Raw genomic sequence first — 26708 nt, 5'->3', positions numbered from 1 at the left:
CTGGGATTCGAGTCCTGATTCTTCTACCTATGATTTTTGAGTTTTCACAGCTAAAAATATGTGGTGGATAAAAGCTGGGTCACAGACTGAAGATTAAATGAGGCATTATGTGTAGGGCAGCTGGCATGGTGCCTGGAATGTGGTCAGCTATGGTAAGGGTTACTTAGCCTTCTCTTTACAAGAGATGTAACAGAAATGTTGAAAGGTTTTGACCTTAATGCTCAAGAATAATTGGTTGTGAACAAGAGCATTGCCGATTGGAGTATAACATGGGGTTGTGAGGGAGAAGTTCAAAGGATCTAGGGCACTTGGAGGCCTAGTGTATGCTGGAGTCTAATGTTGAAAGAAGGTATGTAGTCAATAATGCCAACTCTTTGTGGCTCCATGGACTACAGCTAGGCTCCTCTGTTCACGGGATTCTCCAGGCAAGAATACTGGAGTAGGGTGCCATTTCCTATCTCAGGGTATCTTCCCAACCTCCTGTCTCTTGCATCTCCTGCTTTGGCAGGTGGGTTCTTTACCACTAGCACCACCTGGGAAGTCCTTTCTAGTGACTTGCTTCTCTTCCTTTGGAAATGTCTTAAAGGTAGCTATCATTTGGAGGTCCCCCCCGCCAAACCGCCCCAGAAGGGAATTTATCCATCCCAAGTTCTTTTATTTTTCTAATTTTTGGAGGGTGATCAGCATCTTTGAAAATTGTTAAATAACCAGACTACAGAGTAAGTGTTTATTGGCTAAGTACCATTGATGTCATCCAGTAACTGTTTTAGGCAAATAATCCCAGACAAGTCAGTTCAGTCCAGTTTACTTCAGTTGCTCAGTCATGTCCGACTCTTTCTGACCCCATGGACTACAGCACCCCAGGCTTCCCTGTCCGTCACCAACTCCCAGAGCTTGCTCAAACTCATGTCCATAGAGTCGGTGATCCTACCATCTCATCCTCTGTCTTTCCCTCCTCCTCCTGCCTTCAATCTTTCCCAGCATCAGGATCTTTTCCAGTGAGTCATTTCTTCGCATCAGGTCGCCAAAGTATTGGAGCTTCAGCTTCAGCATCAGTCGTTCCAGTGAATATTCAGGAATGATTCTTTTAGCATTAACTGGTTTGATCTCCTTGCAGACCAAGGGACTCTCAAGAGTCTTCTCCAACACCACAGTTCAAAAGCATCAGTTCTTTGGTGCTCAGCTTTCTTTATGGTCTGACTCTTACATCCATACATGACTACTGGAAAAACCATAGCTTTGAGTAGACCAACATTTGTCAGCAAAGTAATGTCTCTGCTTTTAGGTTTGTCATAGCTTTTCTTCCAAGGAGCAAGTGCCTTTTAATTTCATGGCTGCAGTCACCATCTGCAGTGAGTTTGAAGCCCAAGAAAATAAAATCTGTCACTGTTTCCATTGTTTCCCCATCTATTTGCCATGAAGTGATGGGACCAGATACCATGATCTTAGTTTTTTGAATGTAGAGTTTTAAGCCAGCTTTTTCACTGTCCTCTTTCACTTTCATCAAAAGGCTCTTTAGTTCCTCTTTGATTTCTGCTGCAAGTGCTCATCTACTATTTTTGTTTTGGTAAAAGTGGATATTGGTTTCAAAATCAAAATACACAAAGTTTAATAGCAAAATTGTGGTGATTCTCCTTAGGACATTTAAAAAGTATTTGCCTGAAAGGTGAAGTGTCAGGAATAATATGAACTCACAAACTTTAGGAAATTAGTTTACGCCCCTGTTAAAATATGTTCTTCATAACTTACTACATCTTACCTTAAAGACAAAACATAAAAGTAAATGTTCCTATACACAACTATGTATACAGTAGATAACAAATGAGGACCTATTGAGTATCACAGGTAACAACTCTACTCATTGCTCTGGTGTGACCAAAGTGAAAGTGAAAGGTGCTCAATCTTGTCCGACTCTTTGAGACCCTATGGACTATACACTCCATGGAATTCTCCAGGCCAGAATACTGGAGTGCATAGCCTTTCACTTCTCCAGGGGATCTTCCCAACCTGGGTTTGGATCTGTCCCAACCCAGGGATTGAACCCAGGTCTCCCGCATTGCAGGCAGATTCTTTACCTGCTGAGCCACAGGGAAGCCCAAGGATACCAGAGTGGGTAGCCTCTCCCATCTCCAGCAGATCTTCCCAACCCAGGAATCGAACCAGTGTCTCCTGCATTGCAGGTGGATTCTTTACCAACTGAGCTATCAGAGAAGCCCTATAGTGACCTAAATGGGAAGGAAATCCAAAAAAGAGGGGATATATGTATATGTATAGCTGATTCACTTTGCTGTACAGCAGAAACTAGCACAATATTGTAAAGCAACTACGTTGTTTAGTCATTAAGTTGTGTCCGACTCTTCTTCGACCCCATGGAGTGTAGCCCTCCAGGCTCCTCAGTTCACGGGATTCTCCAGGCAAGAATATTGGAGTGGGTTGCTATTTCCTACTCCAGGGGATCTTTCCGACCCAAGGATCGAACCCATGTCTCCTGAATTGGCAGGCGAATGCTTTACTACTGAGCCACCTGGGAAGTCCCAAAGCAACTCCAATAAAAATTCAAAAAGAAAAAGTAAATCTTCCTGGTCAAGCTCATGTATTGCCTTACATTCACAAGTGGGACGTGTGTTATGAGAACAGAAGGACAGGGCAGGAGTAATGGGGGAATTGGTTTCAGGAAAAATAAGTATAGGTTTTAAGTAACTGTTGAGTTCCATTAACGTATTTATTCTTTATTTTTGGAAGGGAGCTTAACATACTTGTTTAAACTGAAATGAAGTAGCTTTTATTCCTGTTTTAAGTTCTGTTCTGCAGCCTTTAAATTATGCTTATACTTTGATGGGATTAGTTGTGTGTAAGTCTGTTCTAACATTTAAGTATCCTTGCAGATACTAAGTTGTGTGACTGGCATGACATCCAGCAGAGGTGCAGCTTTGTGAATAATGTTTTCTATTAAAAAAAAATGCCAAAGGCCTTTTGAGACACTTTTAGATTTTAATTTAGGAAAGCCTGTCATCCAGTCTCTCATTGAGAGCAAAGAGTTAAATAGGTTTTCTGTGAGGCTCTTAGCTCCTAGAACAATCGATCAAATCTTCTCAAAGGACTGAGAGATGGATCTTTACCCAACAGGGGGCCAAAGTTTTCCAGCTTCTTGATGAATTTCTATGAGGTCTAATGATTCCTTTTGAACACTGGGCACGCTTTGGGGCTTGGAGAAACTCTGATAAGTTTTCCCAAAGTTCATTAAATTGAAAGGCTAACTAAGTATTTGGACATACTTAAAACCAAATGTGGTTTAGTAAGCCTTATAGGGTGTCTTTATGAAAGGATATAGTGGTAAAATCAAGATCTTGGCAAGGAAATGTCTTGTAATATGGGAAATTTTGTCGATTAGCGGATTTATTTAAGATGCTAATTTGTCTAAAAAACATGTGCTTTCCAAATTCAAAAAGCCCATGTACCTTCCCAACTTGCTTTGCCTGGAAAGGGTGTAGATAGAGGCTGAAAACTAATGCTTGATTTAGGCTGATAGAATAAGTCTGTTTCATAAAGGTGAAAAATAAGGTAGAATGTCAAAGAAACTGTAAAGGACCTTTTGTCTTCTTGCTTCTCAGATTTTTTTTTCCTATCCTTACAAAGCAAAGCGTCGGTGATATGATGAGATGTCAATTATCATGTAAATCCATATGTTAAGTCTAAGTCCAGAATGAGCCCTGGTGATCTATAAGCATGGAGAAGCTTCATCTTTTAGGAGTATAATGGTATACTTCCTCATGACGTTTCTGAAATCGAAGGAAAATGAAATATAGGAATGCCTTGTTTTATTGCACTTTATTGTACTTGGCAGAAGTTGTACTTTTTACAGACTGAAGGTTTTTGGCAATTTTGCATTGAGGAGGTCTACCTTCACCATTTTCCCCACAGCATTTGCTCATTTCTTTCCTCTCTGTCATGGTTTGGTAACTTTTGCAGTGCTTCAAACTTTTTCATTGTTATTGTATTTGTTATGGTAATCTGGGATCAGAGATCTTTCATGTTACTTTCTAATTGTTTTGGGGCCCTATGAACCATGTTCATAGCAAACTTCATCAATAATTGTTGACTGTGTTCTGACTGTTCCACCAACCTGCCATTCCCCCATCTCTCTCCGTGTCCTCAGGCCTCCCTATTCCCTGAGAGTAAATAGTATTGAAATCAGCCCAATTAATTACTCTATGAGTGTGCGTGCTAAATCACCTTAGTTGTGTCCTACTCTTTGTGACTCTGCCAAGAGGGGTGTCCTTCCTGGGATCACAAAGAGTCGGATATGACTTAGCGGCTAAAATTACAATCATAGTGACAAAGAAAGATGAGGGAGCTGCAGAAGAAAAGTTTGAAGCTAAAGAAACTATCTCCTAAACATCAAAGTGCAAGGTGAAGCAGCAAGTGCTGATGCAGAAGCTGCAGCCTGAAGGTGGCTTCACTGAACAATAGATTTTCAACTTATAAATGATGTGAGAAATGATGTCTGTCCTGGGAAAATTCCTCCCAGTGTTTGTATCAGTAAAAAGCTCATTAGATGCTTTTGGGGGCATGGACGGGGCTTATCCACCATAGGATGGTTCTACTGGGCTATTTCATTGAAATACTCTCAATTGTTCAATAATTCGTGGTCTTCTCTTGGCTTGGTCCATTTCTGTTCAGGTGAATCCTCCAATCTCTTTCCTGGGGGGAACATAAGCTAGATGGCTACTGTTCTTAAAGTGGAGGGGAAGCAAGCTGGTGGTGGCTCTGGATATCAACCTTCACTGTTCCCTTCTATCTGCTCTACTATAATCTTGACGACAGAAATAGTACAAGGTGTTGGGGGAGCACGTTAGCAGGGTCACCTAATCTATGTGGGGTGACATGGAAGGCCTCCTCGAGAAGGATTAAGCTGGTATCTGCAGGATGAGAAAGGAGCCAGCTAGGTGAGAATGAGGGGAGAGTATTCTAGGCAGCATGTATGTATGCTCAGTCGCTGAGTCATGTCCGACTTTGTGTGGCCCCATGCATTGTAGCCCACCAGGCTCTTCTGTCCATGGGATTTCTCAGGCAAGAATACTGGAGTAGGTTGTCATTCCACTCTCCAGAGGCTTTTCCTGACCCAAGGATCAAACCCATGTCTCCTGCATTGCAGGCAGATTCTTTACCACTGAGCCTCCTGGGAAGCCCCGTTCTAGGCAGAAGGTTTATAAATTTATTTGAGTAGATGTGTCTTGTAAGGGGGACCAAGTAAGTTGTCAGTTTGTTATAGTAGTTCATATAATCAGAAGAACAGCACCAGGGATGTAATACCAAAGGCACTCTTTCTTTTGGTGGTTAGTTATATTAACTAATTAATGTACTTAGTCGCTCTGTTGTGTCTGACTCTTTACGACCCCTTGAACTGCAGCCTGCCAGGTTCCTCTGTCCATGGAATTCTCCAGGAAAGAATACTGGAGTGGGTTCCCATGCCCTCCTCTAGGGGATCTTCCCAACCCAGGGATGGAACCCGGGTCTCCCTCCTTGCAGGTGGATTCTTTATCATCTGAACTACCAGGGAAGCCCAACTAATTAATACCATGTCCTTTTCAGATATGTAAATAACAGCAATGAGGTTCTAAATGAAATGTTTGCTTAAGAATCCAGATTTAAACTTACTGCATTGGGTATGAGAAGTTGGACTTTGTGAGGAGTTGAATGATTACATTAGTTGCAAGTTTTTCTTGTCAGTTTGTCTGTTGCTTGTTGACTTTGTCTTCTGGATGTCACCTGAGATTTGTTGGTGCGTTTTTGTAGTGGTAATATGACTGATTAGACTAGTTTTAAGCAGATACTGAAATTTATATTAGCTGTTACGTATACTCTTTGCGACCTGGTGGACTGTAGCCTACCAGGCTCCTCTGTCCAAGGGATTCTCCAGGCAAGAATACTGGAGTGGGTTGCCATTTCCTTCTCCAGGGGGTCTTCCCGACCCAGGGATCGAACCCAGGTCTCCTGCATTGGAGGCAGACACTTTAACCTCTGAGCCACCAGGGAAGCCCATACTATCAATCTTGGCCTTTCGGGAAATGTTCCCAGCCTGTCTTTCAGGCTTTGTTTCTGTTTCTCTCCGATATGTTTTCTTGATTCTTCAGAAAAGAAAAGAAGTTTAATTTTCCCTAAAAGATCATGGCATCTGGTCCCATCACTTCATGGGAAATACATGGGGAAACAGTGGAAACAGTGTCAGACTTTACTTTTTGGGCTCTGAAATCACTGCAGATTGTGATTGCAGCCATGAAATTAAAAGACACTTACTCCTTGGAAGGAAAGTTATGACCCACCTAGATAGCATATTTAAAAGCAGAGACATTACTTTGCCAACAAAGGTCCATCTAGTCAAGGCTATGGTTTTTCCATCGGTCATGTATGGATGTGAGAGTTGGACTATAAAGAAAGCTGAGCGCCGAAGAATTGATGCTTTTAAACTGTGGAGTTGGAGAAGACTCTTGAGAGTCCCTTGGACTGTAAGGAAATCCAACCAGTCCATTCTAAAAGAGATCAGCCCTGGGATTTCTTTGGAAGGAACGATGCTAAAGCTGAAACTCCAGTACTTTGGCCACCTCATGGGAAGAGTTGACTCATTGGAAAAGACCCTGATGCTGGGAAGGATTGGGGACAGGAGGAGAAGGGGACGACAGAGGGTGAAATGGCAGGATGGCATCACCGACTCGATGGACATGGGTTTGGGTAGACTCCGGGAGTTGGTGATGGACAATGGGGCCTGGCGTGCTGCGATTCATGGGGTCGCAAGGAGTCGGACATGACTGAGTGACTGAACTGAACTGAAACTATATTTGAATTGAATTCTTCCACCCCAGGGTCTCACTTAGAATGCAGCTCTTTGGCTTCTCAGCTGCCCCACCCTCCCCTTATCTCTACCCCTTCACAGCTGTTGGGGTGATTCTTTCAGCACGGCATTTTTTTAGTTCCTGTACCAGCAGACTCTCACTTTCTCTCTTTTTTAAAGAGGGACTTTTTTTTTTTTTTTGATTTGGCTGCACCTTGTGGCTTGTGGAACCTTAATTCCCTGACTAGGATGCAAAAACCTGTGCCCCCTGCATCGGAACTTGAAGTCTTAACCACTAGATGGCCCGGGAAGTGCAGATCGTCACTTTCTCTTAAACTTTCATAGCACTGTGTCCCTTGTTTACTCATTAAAAACGTAGAGTAAGACCTAAGGTCCTATTTCTACTCTTATTTTCACATCTTTTGGTTGCAACATATCTATAATTTTGGCCAACTCAGGAATTTTGGCATCTAGTGTGCTGTGCTGTGCTGTGCTGTCTCTTCAGTCATGTCCGACTCTTTGTGACCCTATGGACTGCAGCCCACCAGGCTCCTCTGTCCATGGGATTCTCCAGGCAAGAATACTGGAGTGGGTTGCCATGCTGTCCTCCAGTGGATCTTCTTGACCCAGGGATCGAACCCTCGTCTCATATATCTCCTGCATTGGCAGATGAGTTCTTTACCATTAGCGCCAATTGGGAAGTCCACCTAGTGTGATAGGGCTTACTAAATCTGTTTCTAGCTGATTTGAATGGAGATTCCTTTTTATTTCCCCTGTGATCTATCTTCAAGTTTTCACAGTCATATATTAGAGAATATATATAAACGTTCCAAGTTATCCTCATTCTAAACATCTTCAGAATGTCCCCATTTTATTTGTATCTTCATTTGGCATTATATTTGATATCAAAGGCAAAAGAGCCTACCCATTTGGCCCTATTGCTTTTTCCCATTTAACCATTTTTTTAAACTATTTTAAACTAACTTTTATTTTTTTCTCCCAGATTTTGAGAAAGTAAGTGTTCATTATGAGGCTTCCCAGCTGGTGTTAGTGGTAAAGAACCTGCCTGCCAACAACCCACTCTGATATTTTTGCTGGGAAATCCAATGGACAGAGGAGCCTGGTGGGCTATAGGCCTTAGGGTCACAAAGAGTTGGACACAACTAAAGTGACTTGGGATTGGCCCTGGTGGTTCAGATGGTAAAGAATCTGCCTGCAATGTGGGAGACCTAGGTTTGATCCCTGTGTCAGGAAGGTTCCTCTGGATAAGGAAATGGCAACCCACTCCAGTATTCTTGCCTGGAGAATCCCTGTGGATAGAGGAACCTGGTGGGCTTATAGTCCATGGGGTTGCAAAGAGTCAGACATGACTGAGCAACTAACACACAAGTGACTTAGCGTGCACACATGTATTCATTATAATGACTGTTGGCAGAAACTGGGCTATAGTTCCCTCTCCCCACACCCTCCCACCCAGGACTTCCTATTATGTCTAACATACCAACTGATCAAATAAATTCATAGTAGTTCTCCAGTACTTCACATGTGAAGTCCTCTGGCTAAATTTCAAGATTCCCTGTGACTTTATAGCACCTTACTTTACTCCCAAACAGAACTTTTGGTCATTCTTAATTGTTCTGTGAACAAGCCATCACCATTCCCATATTTGGTCTTTATTCATATTATACCCAGTACGTGAAATGTCTTCCCTCTCCTCGACTTGTAGTTCATTTCTCCTAATCTATCAGTGCAGGTGGACTTGTTGGAATCTTCCTGACTGTCCTAGTCTTCTCATAGTGATGGATTTGGAGCCAGAACCCAAGCTCCTGCCTTGTTCTGCACTGTCATGCCCTCTGTTTAGCATTCCTGCTCAGATCCACTGAATGATGGCTGTCACACCAAGCTGGCCGTTTCTTTCCTCCTTGTCAGCAATGTCCATAAACAGCCATCCATGGTTTTCCAGCTCCAGACCCAGTGATGCTCATATCATAGAACCAGAAGCTAGAATTCCTTTCTTCCAGGGCACTGCTGTGTCTCCAGAGCTGATACGCCTTACACTTTGGTTAATCTCTATCCTTGGCAATCTAGTACAAGGCCTCAGTAGATGGCTTGCGGGTTTGGTCGCGTTACCACTGTGCTGTTTAAGTTTTACAGTGAACTCACTCAGAACTCTAAGTAAATTAAAAACGAAAAGGGCGGGGAACTATTGGATATTTTAACTGCCTCTTTCTTTGACTTCTTGGTTCAAGCCAACAGTATATTTCTCAAACAACTTTGATATGTAGACCGCTGAGGAAAGCTGTATGGTCCCAACCTGGCAGGTTAAGAGTTCTTTGAACTAGTTAATGAAATGCTTCATACTGGGAACCTGGAGAAATATCAGCTTAGTTTCTGAAAACCTTTTGATAATGCTTCCCTTAAGGGTTTAAGAAAAATGCCAACAGAGTAAAAAGTATTGCTTTTTTCATAGATTTCAACATATTTAAACAATAGCAAAAAAGAGTACAAAGGAAAAACTGCTGTTCTTTGCCCAGGGAGGTCAGTCATTGGTTGATACCAGTTTTATTATGGCAAATAATACTGTTAGTGCTAACAGAACTCTTTGGGGGAGAGCTTAGAAAGACAATTGATGGACATCAAGTTAAAGATATTTTGAAAAGTGAAAAATGTGTTAGCTTTGTAAATACACTGAGGTGAATTTAAAAACATGGGCACCCACTGCTATGATATTTTAACCTGTAGAGTTTCACTGTAATTTTTAGAAACAAATGTTGTTGATGTATGTTTAGGATGCTGTAGCAGAAATACCGTGGAATGTGCAGCCTATAAGAAACAGAAATTTATTTCTCATAGTTCGGGAAGCTGGGAAGTCCAAGATCAAGGTGCTGGCAAATTTGATGTTGGATGAGAACCAGTCTCCTCACTGGTGGCTGTTTTCACTATAAACTCACGTGGCAAAGGGTCAGGGGATCGCTTTGGGGCCTCTTTTATAAGGCAGTGATCCTATTTGTGATGGCTCCATCTCATGACCTGGTCACCTCCTGAGGCCTAACTTCTGAATACAATTACTTTGGTGATTAGGTTTCAACATATGAATTAGGATTGGGGGAGGGTAAAGCATGCAGAGCGGGTGCTACTGCTAAGTCGCTCCAGCCACGTCCAGCTCTTTGCAACACCATGGACTGTAGTCCGCCAGGCTCCTCTGTCCATGGGATTCTCCAGGCAGAATGTTCTAATCCTAAATGTATAGTTTAGTTTTTACATACCTATATAAGTGAGTTTCAGTGTAATTTGATTTACACATTTGTATTAGTAGAAGGTTAAATATTACATTTTAAAAAATGTAGTGTATGCTATACACTACTCTTATTTATTATATTTTAAATATTTACTTATTTATTTATTTGGTTGTGCTGCATAGCACAGCATGTAGGATCTTAGTTCCCCCACCAGGGATGGATGGAGCTTCGTGCACTGGAAGCTCGGAGTCTTAACCACTGGACTGCCAGGGAAGTCCCAGATACTTAGATTTTAAAGTTTGGGAAGGAAAAAACATAGCTCTTAGTCTGCTATTTTATAGTTGTGAATCAGTTTCTTATTACAAGCTTTTCATATTGGTTTCTGTATGTTCTGTATGTTAATTATTGCTATAAAATAAATTGCTGTTTGATGATGTTAGGTTATGAGACCTGTGGATTGACCCAGCTTCTAAATTTATCTGATTATTTCCTCATGATGTCGTTTATCTTACTTCTGTATCTTCTATATTTTAAGTTGGAAGTTACATCTTATATTAGTCTACTACTAGAACCAGTAGTAGATAGATGGATAGACAGATAGATACATACCCAGCCACACACACATATGTGTGTGTGTATGTGTGCGTGGAGCCTTTTATTCTATTCAGGTCTTTCTTCATTAGATTGGATGAAGCCCACCCACCTTGGGGAGGGCAATATGATTTACTCCATCCACCAGTTTAGGCCTTGACCCCATCCATTAAACACCCTCACAAGACACATGCAGAAATAATGTTTAATCACATATCTGGGCACCTTGAGGCCCAGTGAGGCTCCATTTCCCTGATAGCTCAGTTGGTAAAGAATCTGCCTGCAGTACAGGAGACCCTGGTTCGATTCCTGGGTGGGGAAAACCCCGTGGAGAAGGGAAAGGCTACCCACTCTAATATTCTGGCCTGGAGAATTCCATGGACTGGATAGTCCGTGGGGTCAGAAAGAGTTGGACATGACTGAGTGACTTTCACTTTTCATAAGACAAATCTTGTCAAAAAAGAGGTCTTGATTTTCTTTGAATGTTTTACTAAATTCATATACTATAAAATCACAGGCTGTCTCAATTTCATTTATGTGGTATTGTGATTTATAATAAGAAATATATATTTGGTGTTCATCTATTCTTCTTGGCACAGAGCTCCTAAACTCTTTGGATTTCCTGTGATGAGGGGATGTTCTGGACTTACATGGAGGTGTCCTGGCAGAGCCCAGGCTCCTGCCACTCCCTCTGAGGCACAGGACTTAGGAGTCGCAGCCCCATCACCATCTGGCTGTGGTCACAAGTTGCTGATCTCAAGTGAGAGCAGCAATAGAACCGCCCTGCTAAGCCCAGTCAACCAATAGTGTGAGGAGAAATCATAAAAGAATTGCTGTTTGTAGGCATGACATTTCGAGGTAGTTTGTTACACAGCGATAGGTATGCATGCTAAGGCACTTCCGTCGTGTTTGGCTATTTGCTACTCATGGACTGTAGCCTGTCAGGCTCCTCTATCCATGGGATTCTCCAGGCAAGAATACATTCCCTTTTCCAGTGGATCTTCCCAACCCAGGGATTGAACCTTAGTCTCTTACGTCTCTTGCTTTGGCAGGCGAGTTCTTTGCCACTAGTGCCACCTGGGAAGCCCTTACACAATGATTGATAATAATCAAATCAGATAGGTTGAGATATTCCCAAGTGCAATTTTAGAATTTTAAAATTAAGCCTCGTACACGGGTTGAAATCTCATTTGATTTGTTCAAGCCCTCTTGTTTGCACAGGGATAAATTTCAGGGTTGTCTTCTTTGCAATATTTGCAAACAATTGTCAACAAATAATTGTAGTTCACTATGTTTCAAAAACTGGAGGCTTTGGATGTTTTATTTACATAATAGGTTTTTTTTTTAAATTTTAGTTTTGGCTGCACTGGGTCTCCGTTGCTGTGCAAGGGCTTTCCCTAGTTGCAGTGAGTGGGGCCTCCTCTCTAGCTGTGGTGTGTGGTCTTCTTGCTGTGGTCGCTTCTCATGATGCAGCGCGAGGGCTTTAGGGCAGGTAGGCTCAGTAGTTGTGGCACACGGGCTTAATTGCCCCATGGCACATGGGGTCTTCCTATATCAGGGATTGAACCCCTGACCCCTATACTGGCAGGCAGATTCTTAACCACTGGACCACCAGGGAAGTGCATTCTTAGTTGTTGTTCAGTTTCTAAGTAATGTTTGACCCTTTGTGACCCCATGAATTGCAGCATGCCAGGCTTCCCTGACCTTCACTATCTCCCAGAGTTTGCTCAGACTCATCTATTGAGTCAGTGATGCCATCCAAGCATCTCATCCTCTGTCGCACCCCCCGCCTTTTGCTTGCTCTCAATCTTTCCCAGCATCAGAGTCTTTTCCAGTGAGTCAGCTCTTTGCATCAGATGGCCAAAGTACTAGCTCTTCAGCTTTAGCATCAGTCCTTTCAATGAATATTCAGGGTTGATTTCCTTTAGGACTGACTGATTTGATCTCCTTGCAGTCCATGGGACTCTCAAGAGTCTTCTTCAGCGGTTTTTTTAAAAAAGATCTTTTCAACTGATTTTCAAAAAAAAAAAGCCAATATTTAAAAGTCTTATTTATAAAATAGTTCATGACTGACATATGTCAGCTTAGATTGATTGACAAAATTGTTCTTCCTCTTCAAAGAGTCATATGTTCCTAACATTCAGCTGATAATAACCAATAAAGAGATAGTGCACACTGCCAAGAAGAAGTATTTATTTTTAACTAAACATCAGTTTTCTCACAAAGATCAGGTAGTTCATTTATTCTGTGTATATGTAAAATATTTAAAATTTGACAGCGATAGCTTGCACTTTGATTGTTAGACTGTGGGAACTTATTTGGATGAAATTATAAATTAAGTGTCTATCACAACCAAATCCAAGTGTTTTTCTGCTTCCTTAGTTTCTTAATAAGAACATTGTTTTTATTTTGATGCTATATTCCAACAAAATTTGCATCTGTGGCAACTCTGCAAAATCAAATAATTGATCTGTTCAGTACTAACCTGTTTAAATTTATAGTGGTGGTCACATAATCTCAGGTGTCTTACCTTCAACAAAATAGACTTTAAAATTTTTTCTTGAATTTAATGTTAGATTTTTTAAAAAATGAGCAAATATTTGAATTAATTTAGCTGAGTTTTCTCTTTAAAACACCCATGATCGGAGTTCACTCAAACTCAAATCCATCAAGTTGGTGATGCCATCCAGCCATCTCATCCTCTGTTGGCCCCTTCTCCTCCTGCCCCCAATCCCTCCCAGCATCAGAGTCTTTTCCAATGAGTCAACTCTTCGCATGAGGTGGCCAAAGTACTGGAGTTTCAGCTTTAGCATCATTCCTTCCAAAGAACACCCAGGGCTGATCTCCTTCAGAATGGACTGGTTGGATCTCCTTGCCGTCCAAGGGACTCTCAAGAGTCTTCTCCAACACCACAGTTCAAAAGCATCATTCTTCGGTGCTCAGCTTTCTTCACAGTCCAACTCTCACATCCATACATGACCACTGGAAAAACCATAGCCTTGACTAGATGAACCTTTGTTGGCAAAGTAACGTCTCTGCTTTTCAATATGCTATCTAGATTGGTCATAACTTTCCTTCCAAGGAGTAAGTGTCTTTTAATTTCATGGCTGCAGTCACCATATACAGTGATTTTGGAGCCCAGAAAAATAAAGTGTGACACCATTTCCACTGTTTCCCCATCTATTTGCCATGAAGTGATTGGACCAGATGCCATGATCTTAGTTCTCTGAAAGTTGAGCTGTAAGCCAACTTTTTCACTCTCCTCTTTCACTTTCATCAAGAGGCTTTTTAGCTCCTCTTCACTTTCTGCCATAAGGGTGGTGTCATCTGCACATCTGAGGTTATTGATATTTCTCCTGGCAATCTTGATTCCAGCTTGTGCTTCTTCCAGCCCAGCACTTCTCATGATGTACTCTGCATAGAAGTTAAATAAGCAGGGTGACAATATACAGCCTTGACGTACTCCTTTTCCTATTTGGAACCAGTCTGTTGTTCCATGTCCAGTTCTAACTGTTGCTTCCTGACCTGCATACAGGTTTCTCAAGAGGCAGGTCAGGTGGTCTGGTATTCCCATGTCTTTCAGAATTTTCCACAGTTTATTGTGATCCACACAGTCAAAGGCTTTGGCATAGTCATAAAGCAGAAATAGATGTTTTTCTGGAACTCTCTTGCTTTTTTGATGATCCAGCAGATGTTGGCAATTTGATCTCTGGTTCCTCTGCCTTTTCTAAAACCAGCTTGAACATCTGAAAGTTCACGGTTCACGTAAGCCTGGCTTGGAGAATTTTGAGCATTACTTTACTAGTGTGTGAGATGAGTGCAATTGTGTGGTAGTTTGAACATTCTTTGGCATTGCCTCTCCTTAAACATACACTAGAAATTTGGGATGTAAAAACAAGCACTATATAGAATACTCATTTTATCTAAATGAGAAGTCATGCTTCATAGTTTTATATAACTGTATCTGCTGAGGCTGTATTAAATTGCCATCATTAAGCACAGGCTTCTTAACGTAACTGCTAATATTTTAAGTAGATATGAATCCTTTTAAGCAGATTTCGGTCTTGGAATCAGTGATATTTTTTTGTAGAGATATTTTGGCATGTGATAAACATTGAAACCTGTATGCAGGTCAGGAAGTAACAGTTAGAACCGGACATGAACAACAGACTGGTTCCAAATAGGAAAAGGAGTACGTCAAGGCTGTATATTGTCACCCTGCTTATTTAACTTCTATGCAGAGTACATCATGAGAAGCGCTGGGCTGGAAGAAGCACAAGCTGGAATCAAGATTGCCAGGAGAAATATCAGTAACCTCAGATATGCAGATGACACCAACCTTATGGCAGAAAGTAAAGAAGAACTAAAGAGCCTCTTGATGAAAGTGAAAGAGGAGAGTGAAAAAGTTGGCTTATAGCTCAACATTCAGAAAACTAAGATCATGGCATCTGGTCCCATCACTTCATGGCAAATAGATGGGGAAACAGTGGAAACAGTGTCCAACTTTATTTTTCTGGGCTCCAAAATCACTGCATATGGTGACTACAGCCATGAAATTAAAAGACGCTTATTCCTTGGAAGGAAAGTTATGACCAACCTAGACAGCGTATTAAAAAGTAGAGATATTTTGTTGACCTTTGTCAACAAAGGTCTGTCTTGTCAAGGCTATGGTTTTTCCAGTAGTCATGTATGGATGTGACAGTTGGACTATAAAGAAAGCTGAGTGCTGAAGAATTGATGCTTTTGAAGAATGGTGTTGGAGAAAACTCTTGAGAGTCCCTTGGACTGCAAGGGGATCCAACCAGTCCATCCTAAAGGAGATCAGTGCTGGGTGTTCATTGGAAGGACTGATGTTGAAGCAGAAACTCCAATACTTTGGCCACCTGATGTGAAGAGCTGACTCATTTGAAAAGACCCTGATGCTGGGAAAGATTGGGGGTAGAAGGAGAAGGGGACAACAGAGGATGAGATGGTTGGATGGCATCACCAACTCAATGGACATGGGTTTGGGTGAACTTCAGGAGTTGGTGATGGACAGGGAGGCCTGGCGTACTGTGGTTCATGGGGTCACAAAGAGTGGGACACGACTGAGCGACTGAACTGAACTGAAATGTTGAGAAGCATTTTTTGCAAACTGCAGAGCATGAACTTTTCTGAGAAATGGAAATTCAGAATTTAATTTTTCAAAAGAATATTTATTTGGACATTCTGGGTCTTAGATTCAGCACATAGAATCTTTGATCTTTAGTTGTGGCATATGAAATCTAATTCCCTGATCAGGAATCAAACCCTGGCCCCCTGCATTGAGAGTGTGGAGTCTTAGCCACTGGACCACCACAGAAGTTCCTAATTTTTCATTAAACATACTATTTTGAGCTCATTGTTGCTGGTAGATTTATTTTTTTTTTTAAATAAAAAAGCCTAATCCCAAATACATAGTGTATGGGAGTTTGATCCTTGGGTCAGGAAGATCCCCTGGAGAAGGAAATGGCAACCCACTCCAGTATTCTTGCCTGGGGAATTCCATGAACAGAGCCACCAGGGAAGCCCCATTGGTATCATATACGGTTCATATAATAATAAGGTTCTGTCTGGTGACCTTTGGTGCTAAGGTTTTTGGTGACCATTCTATGGAAGCAGTAAAAGTGGTATCTGACCTTATCATATCTGCCTGGCGCCTAGTAGTCATGTCAGGTTGGCTTTGTGGAAGAGCTCTGTGGCCGTGGATTGGTCATGAAAGTATTGGTGTGGTGAAATGCCCCAGAGACACATTACATGTGCTAATGCCTGGGCTACAGCAGCAGTCATCTTACTGGTCTACTTACTCTAGTCTCCCTCCCTTTCTTCCTAACCTGCGCACTGCTGTCAGTGCCTCTTAATTCCAAAGAGTTAAGTATATTTTGCTTTTACTGTTTAGTAAGGTAATGCATGCTCTTTGTAAAAGTTTTAAGTTAAAAAAAAGTTTTAAGTATTATGTAACTATAAAGCATGGGAAAGTAAAAATCTTATGTGATTCTGCCTCTGAAGACAAACATTGTTATCAATTTGGTCTATATTCTATTATTTTTTTGCACATATACCAACAGAAATATATTTTATATTTTTGGATATTAGATTAGACCTTCAAATGAAGATTCATTCTAGACCCCACCTGTTGGAAATGATGAAGCTCCTAGCACAGTCTCTGTCTTACATCTTTACGGTGTAGAAACTGGGCAAGGCTGAGTCTTCTCACTAATATAAACTGAATATTTTCTGAGCTTGACTGGATCAGATATATATTGACATCGAAGGCTTAAAAAAAAAAAAAAAGCTAACCTTTTCCAAGATTAAGGTTGAAAGATTAGACACGATGAAGTTGATACTTCAGTTGTTCAGTGTGTAAGGTAAAAAAATAAATTTATTGTGATGTGGTGGGCTTAGTGAGCACCTATTTGTGTGCTTGGCATTTGTGAGTGATTCCTAGCAAGTTGCAAATTAGAACTGAAGCTAAACAACACAGGAAAAATAGATATCTGGGTGCCTACAGTAGGAAGAGGTACTCTGTAATAGATGCTGGGATTAAAAATATACTGTGAAAGTGCATCTCAAGAACCGACTGTTTGGGGACAACCATTAAGGCACAGATTTAGTGGTACAATTTTAGGTATAAAAACCCAGAAAGAATGAGAAGTGAAAACGTAGGAAATTTTTAATCTTTCTTACTTTTCCAAATTTGAGAAAGTCTAATGAAGTATCACCATGTATTTTTCTCCATTAGGAGCAAAGACAAAATCAAAATACAATATAAACCTCCTTTTGTGGAGTTATCATTTGGTATTACACTTTTTAGGAATATTGAGAAGAAGTACAGGAACAGCCATGAACATAAGAGGAAGTGATGGAAAGGTGAAGTGTCAATTTTCAGGGAAAATGATGTCTGTCTCCACGGAGACTTAAGAAAGAAAGACAATAATGATTAAAAAAAAAAGTGAAAAGAGTGTTTAAGAACAAATTTATAATTGAAAGAAGGGCCTGAAAGCCCCTGAAATGGCATACTAAGAGGAGCACTGGGATTTTCTCCATGGAAGAGTTTTCTGAAAGGAGTTATCGCCTTCCAATTATGGCTTTACGACTACTCTCCCCAAAGACACATGTGCTTGAAACCCCTCCTGGCCCCCTAAGAGAAACTTCTATGGTCCTGATGAGATTGTGTGCCTTAGAATCACTTCTCCGAGAAAGGAGATGCTAAAGGGTACTCGAATAAAATATTAAAAATTATGAAGGACATAACAAAGGCCAATCAGTCCTTTCTTTTCCCCAGACCCCATAATAGGAGAACAAGGGTTATCTGATGAAATTAAAGAGTAGCAAATTAAATGCTAATAAAATGGGATAGTCACTTATATAATTCATTATCATGGGAGGTCACAGAGGCAAATTCTGTGGCTGGATTAACTGTGGGGCTGGCTGATTTTATGACCACTAAAGATATTTTTAGCCGTGGAGGCTGATATTGTGAGAGAAGTGATCCTATTACATTCTCCCAGAGATGGTTTGCAAGGACCTCTGGCGAGTGGTGTCTGAGACGTGTGAGAGCCAGCCTCGTGGGTTCTGATCTTTGGTGGGAAATTGTAGTAAAAATTAGTTTTTAGGGGAATGTCCTCAGGTATTGTATTCACGTTGCAGTCCCAGCTTCTCTCGTAGAGATCCAAAAGTCCTTTATTGAGAAGCAACTGGGGTACAAAGTTTTGTTACACAAGATGGGGAATTCCTGAAGATCTTTTATCTTTCGTCCAGCAGAGTCACTATAGATAGTTAACAGTGCTGTGTTGTATACTTGAAATGTGCTATGAGAGTAGATCTTAAATGTTCTCAGCACACATGAAAAGGAAAAAGAATATGGTAAATGTGTGAAGTAATAGGTAATATTCATTAGCTTGACTGTGGTGATTCTTTCACAGTGTATATGTTTATCAAAACATACACCTTAAATATATGCAGATTTTATTTGTCAAGCTGTGTGTGTGCTCAGTTGCTCAGTCGAGTCTGTTTGTAACCCCATGGACTGTAGCCCTTCAGGCTCCTCTGTCCATGGGATTTCTCAGGCCTGGATACTAGAGTGGGTTGCCATTTCCTCCTGTAGGAGATTTTTCCTACCCAGGGATCAAGTGCTCGTTTCCTGTCTCCTGCGTTGGCAGGCAGATTTTTTACCTCCAGGGAAGCCCTACAGATAGGAGAGAGCATTTCAAAACAAGCAACAGAGATGTCTCCCGGAATTTTGTTGTTTTTGTTTTTGACTGTGCTGGGTCTTAGTTGCGGCTTCAGGATCTAGTTCCCTGACCAGGGATCGAACTCCTAGCCCTCTGCACGGGGAGCATGGACCATCAGGAAGTCCCTCTCCCAGAATTTTGAGCAGCTTGTTTTTTCTTTTCCCTCTTCTGACTTTTTTTAATTTTAATGCTCTAATTTCTAATACACTTTAAGAAATTCTCCTTTGAGGAAAGAATGGGGGTATCCTATCAGCATCTAATAGATATTAATCTTATCAGTGAGGGGATGTTGATCAAGGATTCCTTTAAGCCCCAGTGTTAATTCATTTATGTGTTTATTAATTATTCATTCTCCTGGACTGGGCACTCCCAAATAACTCCCTGCTGGCAGAAATGAAGCCTGTGACATGAATCACACAATGTTTTCCTCCACCATTAGGCGTATCTGTGTAATGAATCAGTACAGGTTCTTCTAGTTCCAAATGTATTTGATTTTGCACAGAGTAGGACTTTTCATGGCTGGGCTTCCTTCAAGAAAGTTATTTATAGTTGAGTGGAAAAGAAATATAACTTTTTAAAAAAAGTTTTGGGCTTCCCTGGTGGTCCAGTGATTAGGACTACGCTTCCAATGCAGAGGATGTGGGTTTGATCCCTGGTCAGGGATCCAAGATCCCACGTGCTATGAGATGAGCCAAAATAAAATAAATAAATAAATAAATAAAAATAAAATTAAAAAAATAAAAAAGTAAATAAAAGTTTTGATACTGGTAAGTCTTTCTTTTTGAGGACTGTGTAAAAAACAAGTGAATGTGTTTAATAAAATCTTCAAGTTTTAAATTGTTGTTCTTTTTGCTTCTAGACCTTAGCTGGATCTCCAAAATACAAGTGAATAAACCAGCAGTGCTAAGACGTGCAGAACAAATCCAGGCTCGTAGACCTGTGAAAAAGGAGTGGCAGGTAAGGGCTTTTCTTAAAAACTCTTTCCCTTGCTTTACAAGCCTGATCTCTTCCCTCGAGGCCACAAGACTGAATTTCACTCAAGCTGCATCTCAAAAGATTGCAGCTGTCCATGACTTATTTTAATAATTCATATATGATGAAGATGGATTGGAGAAAGATAACATGTTTATCCAAACAGGTTAAAATCTTATCATTCTTGAGTGGCAAAGCTGCAAATGAATTTGAGGCATTTTTATTCATGAGTGAATTAAATGGCATATTTTCTCAACATACTTATTCCGTTTCTTAGACACACCTTTGGTTGTCTTCTATTTTAATTTTAAAACCTTAACACCTAAACCTGATGGGTCCATTGTTGGAGGCCCTGCGGTTATGAGCCTTGATCTTCTTTGATCATCATGTTTGCTGCTGCTGCTGCTGCTAAGTCGAGTCAGTGTGCTGACTCTGTGCGACCCCATAGACGGCAGCCCACCAGGCTCTGCCATCCCTGGGATTCTCCAGGCAAGAACACTGGAGTGGGTTGCCATTTCCTTCTCCAATGCATGAAAGTGAAAAGTGAAAGTGAAGTCGCTGTCATGTCTGACTCAGTGACCCCATGGACTGCAGCCCACCAGGCTCCTCTGTCCATGGGATTTTCCAGACAAGAGTACTGGAATGGGGTGCCATTGCCTTCTCCACATGTTTAATGTACAATTAATTTTCCCAAATTATCTTTCAAAATTTGCAAAATGGTGTTTTGTAGAGTACTAGTGGTCAGCATATTCTTCAGTATGTACTAACCAAAGACATGCTATACATCTCAGGACTGAAAGGAATTCAGAGTTCATTCCACAAGTGAGGCAAAATATCGTGATTGAATCCTTTAGGGTAACAGGTTGCATTTTGCTCATTCTTAGAAATAATCTGATTGAAAAGATACAAGGAATTTATTTGAATGAGTTGTGAAATGTGAATATTGTTTTAAAATTGAAATTGGATTAAACTGGAAAAAAAAAAAAGAAAGTAGAGACTCTTTATCGTGTCTCATTCCAGGTCCCAGGGCTGGAGGTCTAATACAAGATGGAAACTTTTGTTCCCGAGTTCTCCCTTATCAGGGTAGAACCTTCCCAGGTCGCTTAATGGTAAAGAACCTACCTACCAATGCAGGACATGCAAGAGATGTGGGTTCCATCCCTGAGTCAGGAAGATCCTCTGGAGAAGGAAATGGCAACCCACCTCTGAGTCTCCTTGTGTTGAGATGCAAAAGTCACACGTGGGGAGACTTGTTCTATTAGGAATTTCCATTTGGGGTATCTGTGGAAGAAAAAAAGTTTATAAGCTATTTTTTCCCCTTTTATTTTACTCTGTGTAACATTCGTCTTTTTGGTTAAGCTTGAACACATTAGAATGTATGCCTCAGAACAGCATAGACGGGAGATTTTATTTTATTTAAAGCAGTTTGTTTAAAAATTTTTTTTGATGTGGACCTTTTTTTTTTCTTTTGGTCTTTTTTGACCTTGTTACAGTGTTGCTTTTTTTTTTTTTAATGTTTTGGTTTTTTGATCCCAAGGCATATGGGATCTTAGCTCTCCAACCAGGGATTGAACTAGAACCCCTTCTTCCCTTAGAAGGTGAAGTTTTAACCACCAGACTACCAGGGAAGTCCCTAGACATGAGATTTTAGCACCCTTATGTACCTAATGGTTTTCTACTAACTAACTGTATTGGAGATTAATTATTTTTTTTTAAGCCTTGTTTTTACTTTTCTTCAAACCAGGCTGCATGGCTCCTGAAGGCTGTTACCTGTATAGATCTTACTACACTTTCAGGTGATGACACGGCTTCCAACATTCAAAGGCTGTGTTATAAAGCCAAGTATCCAATCAGGGAAGACCTCTTAAAAGCTTTAAATATGCATGATAAAGGTAATGTGTATAGTCTGTCTGGTGTTTACCTTTTTTACAGTAGCAATCACTGAATCTAAGAAGACTTAAGATTTGGATGCTGAAAATGATAGTAACAATAAAATCTGTGATAGAATTGTGTATGCAGAGTAATAATTGAGATTCTTCTCTGAAAAACAGCAGAGAGAGAATCTGAGTCTCATTTTTAGGTCATTTCTTTCCCATCATGGATTAAAGTTGCAAGTACTGAGTTTCTTTATTTTTTGTTCCAGTTCTTCAGTTTTGGAAATTTTCTGTCTAGTGACTCAAATACTATGATTCTGATTCCCTAGCCACGTGTAAAAAAGCCAGTCTCATTACTTAATAATCACATCTCATACATAAAGTATTTTCTGTGAGTAAATGAAATGCTTTTGAGAATAAAATACAAATGGGAAATATTGCCGGCTTGTATACTGGGTTAGATCTTTTGAAAAAAATGTTATATTCACTCTCTTCATGTACATGAAAGAAAGGACTTTCTTAAGTTGCCATAAGTTTAGAACCTCAACATTTTAGAAATTCAGGAGACTTTGAGAGTGAATGCCCTTGTTTCTAAATGTGAAAACTGAGACCTGGAGGGTGAGAGGACAGTGTGCTTCATTCCTCAATGGGCTAGTTTTAGGAGCCAGATCTAAACCATGCAGGGATCTTTCCTGGTTCTTAGGTGCCTGTCTCTAATGAATGCAACTAATGCTGCATTGACCCAATGCAGGTATTTTTTTCACAAATAGTTTGTGTTAATAGATGACTTATAGATATAAACAGCTGCATAGCATTTAGAAAGTATTTAGTATGTTTCTTTTACACTGACGATAAAACACCTACCATTTATAACACTTCAAAGCAGCAGCTTTATATGAGTCTTATGCTACCGTTTAATAGTGTCTCTTTGATTTTTTAATTTAAGAGCTTATTCCTCAAACTGAGGGCTCCAGATCCAGATTTTATTATTTTCTGCAGAAGAGAGACTAGGATTAGTGACATGTCATTTTGCAGTGCACGCATACCTTGTGTTATTGCACTTGGCAAAGACTCTGTGTTTTACATATTGAAGGTTTGTGGCAACCCTGCATTGAGTAAGTCTGTGGGCATTGCTTTTCCAACAGCATTTGCTGACTTCTTGTCTCTGTCACATTTTGATAATTGTCTCAGTAATGCACACTTTTTTGTTATTGTAATACTCTTTTTGGCCATCTGTGATCAGTGATCTTTGACGTTACCATTGTAATTATCTGGCATTATGTTTTTAAAAAGTACGTACCTTAATTTTAAATTAAGGTACGTACTTTTAAAGATAATGGTATTGCACACTTAATGTTGACTGCAATACAGGGTAACCGTAACTTTTATATGCACCAGGAAACCAAAAAATTCCTGTCACTCATTTTATCGAGATACTTGCTTTATTTCGGTGCTCTAAAACTGCACCTGCACTATCTCCAAGGTCTGCCTGTACTGTCTTGCAAGGTTCACTTCTATTTTTATTCATCTACTATCGTGTGTGACCCCTGTAAAAACTTAGATTTTGTTACCTACATGAAATAAAGCATTTTCATTGAGTCAAAGCCACTAAGTTTACCATTTAGGATATTTTTTCAACAAATGGTACTATATTAACCTCCAGGAACAATGTATTAAAAATATTTTATTCTCTAAGGATGAGGAAATGATCCATGTTGTCAAGAACTAGAAGGGAATGTGGAAAGTAAAAGCCTTTTAATTTGTTGCAATGTCGTAGGAGGATTATTTTTTCTCTGATTTTGATTTCTGCCAATGTTGAAGTATAAATAATAATTAAAAGCATATTGTGTGACTTGAACTTCACATGAAGTAGGCCGTTATGCCTCCTTTCTCCACAGGCATCACTACAGCTGCCGTTTGTGTTTATCCTGCCCGCGTGTGTGATGCAGTGAGAGCTCTAAAGGCTGCAGGCTGTGACATCCCAGTGGCATCAGGTAAAGCCTGTGGTTTCTGTTGTCATTTTTTCAGTGTTTCCCATCAACTCAGACACCTTGAGGTAATACCTATATAGTTATTTTATTTATTTTTGACCGAACTTTAACTTTCTCTAGTTGGCCGTGAGCGGGAGCTACTCTCAGTTGCGGTGTGCAGGCTTCCCACTGCAGGGGCTTCTCTTGTTGCAGAGCACAGGCTCTGGGTGTGCGGGTTTCAGCAGTTGTGGGGTGTGGGCTCAGTAGTTGCGGTGCGTGGGTTCAGTTGCCTGAGGCCTGTGGGATCTTAGTTCCTACACCAGGGACAAACTCATGTCCTCTGCATTGCAAGGCGGATTCTTAACCACTGGACCACCAGGGAAGTCCCTATCTATATGATTTTATGCTGCCGTACTGCTCTCAGTCATTTCCAACTCTTGCGACCTCATGGACTGTAACCACCAGGCACTCTGTCCATGGGATTTTCCAGGCAAAAATACTGGAGTGGGTTGCCTTTTCCTTCTCCAGGGGATCTAATCTGCCTCTTTTGCATCTTCTCCATTGGCAGGCAGATTCTTTTTTTTTTTTTTTTTTGATTTTTTTATTAGAGGAGCCACATAAATGTGGCTGCTTCAACTTTTTTAAAAAATTTATTTTAATTGGAGGCTAATTATTTTACAATATTGTATTGGTTTTGCCATACATCAACATGAATGTGCCACGGGTGTACACGTGTTCCCCATCCTGAATCCCCCTCCCACAGTGAGCCACTTGGGAAATCCCATATAGTTTTTTATTATGATTTTAACCAGTCTTGTCTATTTAATTGATTGTATTTATTCATTCTTTTCATATTTGTCAATTGCCTGTTGAGTAGCAGACATGATATTAATTCCTAAGACTACAGAGCTGTTGGCTTTCCCAGTAACTCAGCGGTAACAGCATCAGCCTGCCAGTGTAGGAGATGCAGGTTCAACCTTAAAGGAAATTCAGTTGTTAAGGAGGAATTGTCAAGTTAAAAAAAAAAAAATCATAATGTAGGACATATTATTTTTTTGTAAAATATAATAATAAAACTATGCAGAAGATACAGTTGTAACTCTGAGTGCAGAGTGATTTATTCTGCAGAGTATGGTAACACTCAGAGGGTAAGGGGCTGCTGCAAAGAGATGTAACTGCATTGGGTCTTAAGGATAAGGAGGAGTTTAGAGAGTGGATAAGCTAGGAAGTGGGTTTCCCAGGGGCCAACACACCTGGGAACCTGCCTGCCAATGCAGGTGCCAATGCACCTGGGAACCCGCCGGCCAATGCAGGAGATGCAAGAGAAGCTGGTTCGATCCCTGGGTCAGGAAGATCCCGTGGAGGAGGGCATGGCAACTCACTCCAGTATTCTTGCCAGGAGAATCCAATGAACAGAGAAGCCTGGTGGGCTATGGTCCATAGGGTCACAAAGAGTCGGACACAACTGAAGCGACTTAGCAGCCATGAAAGCTAAGGAGTGGCATTTCCAGCAGAGGAGCTGGCATGTGTAAAGGTGCAGAAGTGCATTCAGGGAACTGAAATGGTTTGCAGGTGTTGCTTCCTAAGGTAGGACAAAGGGAGAGCTGGGGAGTTGAAGCTGGAGAGGTAGGTGGGGGCCAGACCCCATGGGGAAACCTTACCAGGCTGTGGTATTTGGGTTTTATTTTGTTGATGGGGAAGATGCCAAGAGATGTTAAGTAGAGAATGCCATGATCTACTTCATAATGTAATAAGTTAGGTGATGGTAGTGGATAAATTAAAGGGGATTGAAATGGAGTCAGACTGATCATAGTCCCTGTGGGAGATGACAAGAGCCACCCCCAAACCTGAACAATAAAAGAGGGTATGTTCAAGGATTACTGACTTAAAGAAAGATGCAGTAGGAGAACAAGGCATGAGGGAGGGAAAAGTCCTCCTGAACGCTTCCCTGTGTGTGTACATTTACAAATGGGTAGATAGATATTAAATTAGATTCTCCTTTTAAAAGATGTTAGAGGGATATCCTAGTGGTTTAAAGAAGGAAGCTGAGAAGATCATTAATTTATTTTGTTAGGGATACATCAAGAGAAACAAAGTATACAGTATTTATATATTAATATAGCTTATTCGTGAAGATTCCTGAAGTATTTGGCAGCTTCACCTTAATCAGCCTTCATTTTTCATTCAGTTCAGTTCAGTTGCTCAGTTGTGTCCGACTCTTTGCATGGACTGTAACCCCATGGACTGCAGCACACCAGGCTTCCCTGTCATCACCAACTCATGGTGCTTGCTCAAACTCACGTCCATCGAGTCAGTGATGCCATCCAACCATCTCATCTTTTGTCGTTCCCTTTTCCTCCTACCTTCAATCTTTCCCAGCATCAGGGTCTTTTCCAATGAGTTAGCTCTTCACATCAGGTGGCTAGAGTATTGGAGTTTCAGCTTCAGCATCAGTCCTTCCACTGAATATTCAGGACTGATTTCCTTTAGGATGGACTGGTTGGATCTCCTTGCAGTCCAAGGGACTCTTAAAAGTCTTCTCCAACACCACAGTTCAAAAGCATCAATTCTTCATTGCTTAGCTTTCTTTATAGTTCAACTCTCACATCCATACATGACTACTGGAAAAACCATAGCTTTGACTAGACGGACCTTTGTCAGCAAGGTAACACCACTGCTTTTTAATATTTTTCATTAGGCTCAATCAGTTCAGCTTTTCCTTTACACAACAGGGAAACATACTTTCCTCTAAGGTAGCAGACCGAAGGAATTTAATAACATTAAGGAAACATGAAAGGTTACCTTTAGACACAAGAATGAAATCAGTGATAAGCATGTTAAAATGTTAATACTTTTTCCAGAAGTGTCATTGTGTTTTTATTTTCCTTCTGTTCAATATGGGAGACCTGGGTTCGATCTCTGGGTTGGGAAGATCCCCTGGGAAAGGGAAAGGCTACCCACTCCAGTATTCTGGCCTGGAG

General features: G+C 40.7%; 1 protein-coding gene across 1 annotated transcript in view; it reads left to right on the top strand.

Moving 5' to 3' along the window:
* The window catches only part of DERA (deoxyribose-phosphate aldolase), a 119281-nt gene that overhangs the window by 16499 nt on the left and 76074 nt on the right, over positions 1-26708 (top strand). The window contains exons 2-4 of the mRNA XM_086404077.1: positions 19771-19868; positions 21628-21775; positions 23656-23751. Coding sequence (XP_086260203.1) covers positions 19771-19868; positions 21628-21775; positions 23656-23751 — 342 coding nt within the window. The remainder of the gene's footprint in view (positions 1-19770; positions 19869-21627; positions 21776-23655; positions 23752-26708) is intronic.

The sequence above is a fragment of the Bos grunniens genome, chromosome 5 (genome assembly GCF_055505025.1).
Source record: "Bos grunniens cultivar Pamir isolate PY7600 chromosome 5, Bosgru_T2T1.0, whole genome shotgun sequence".
NCBI classification, from domain to species: Eukaryota; Metazoa; Chordata; class Mammalia; order Artiodactyla; family Bovidae; genus Bos; species Bos grunniens.
Note: the sequence above shows the minus strand (reverse complement) of the source record. Positions and strands in the feature narration are given on the sequence as shown.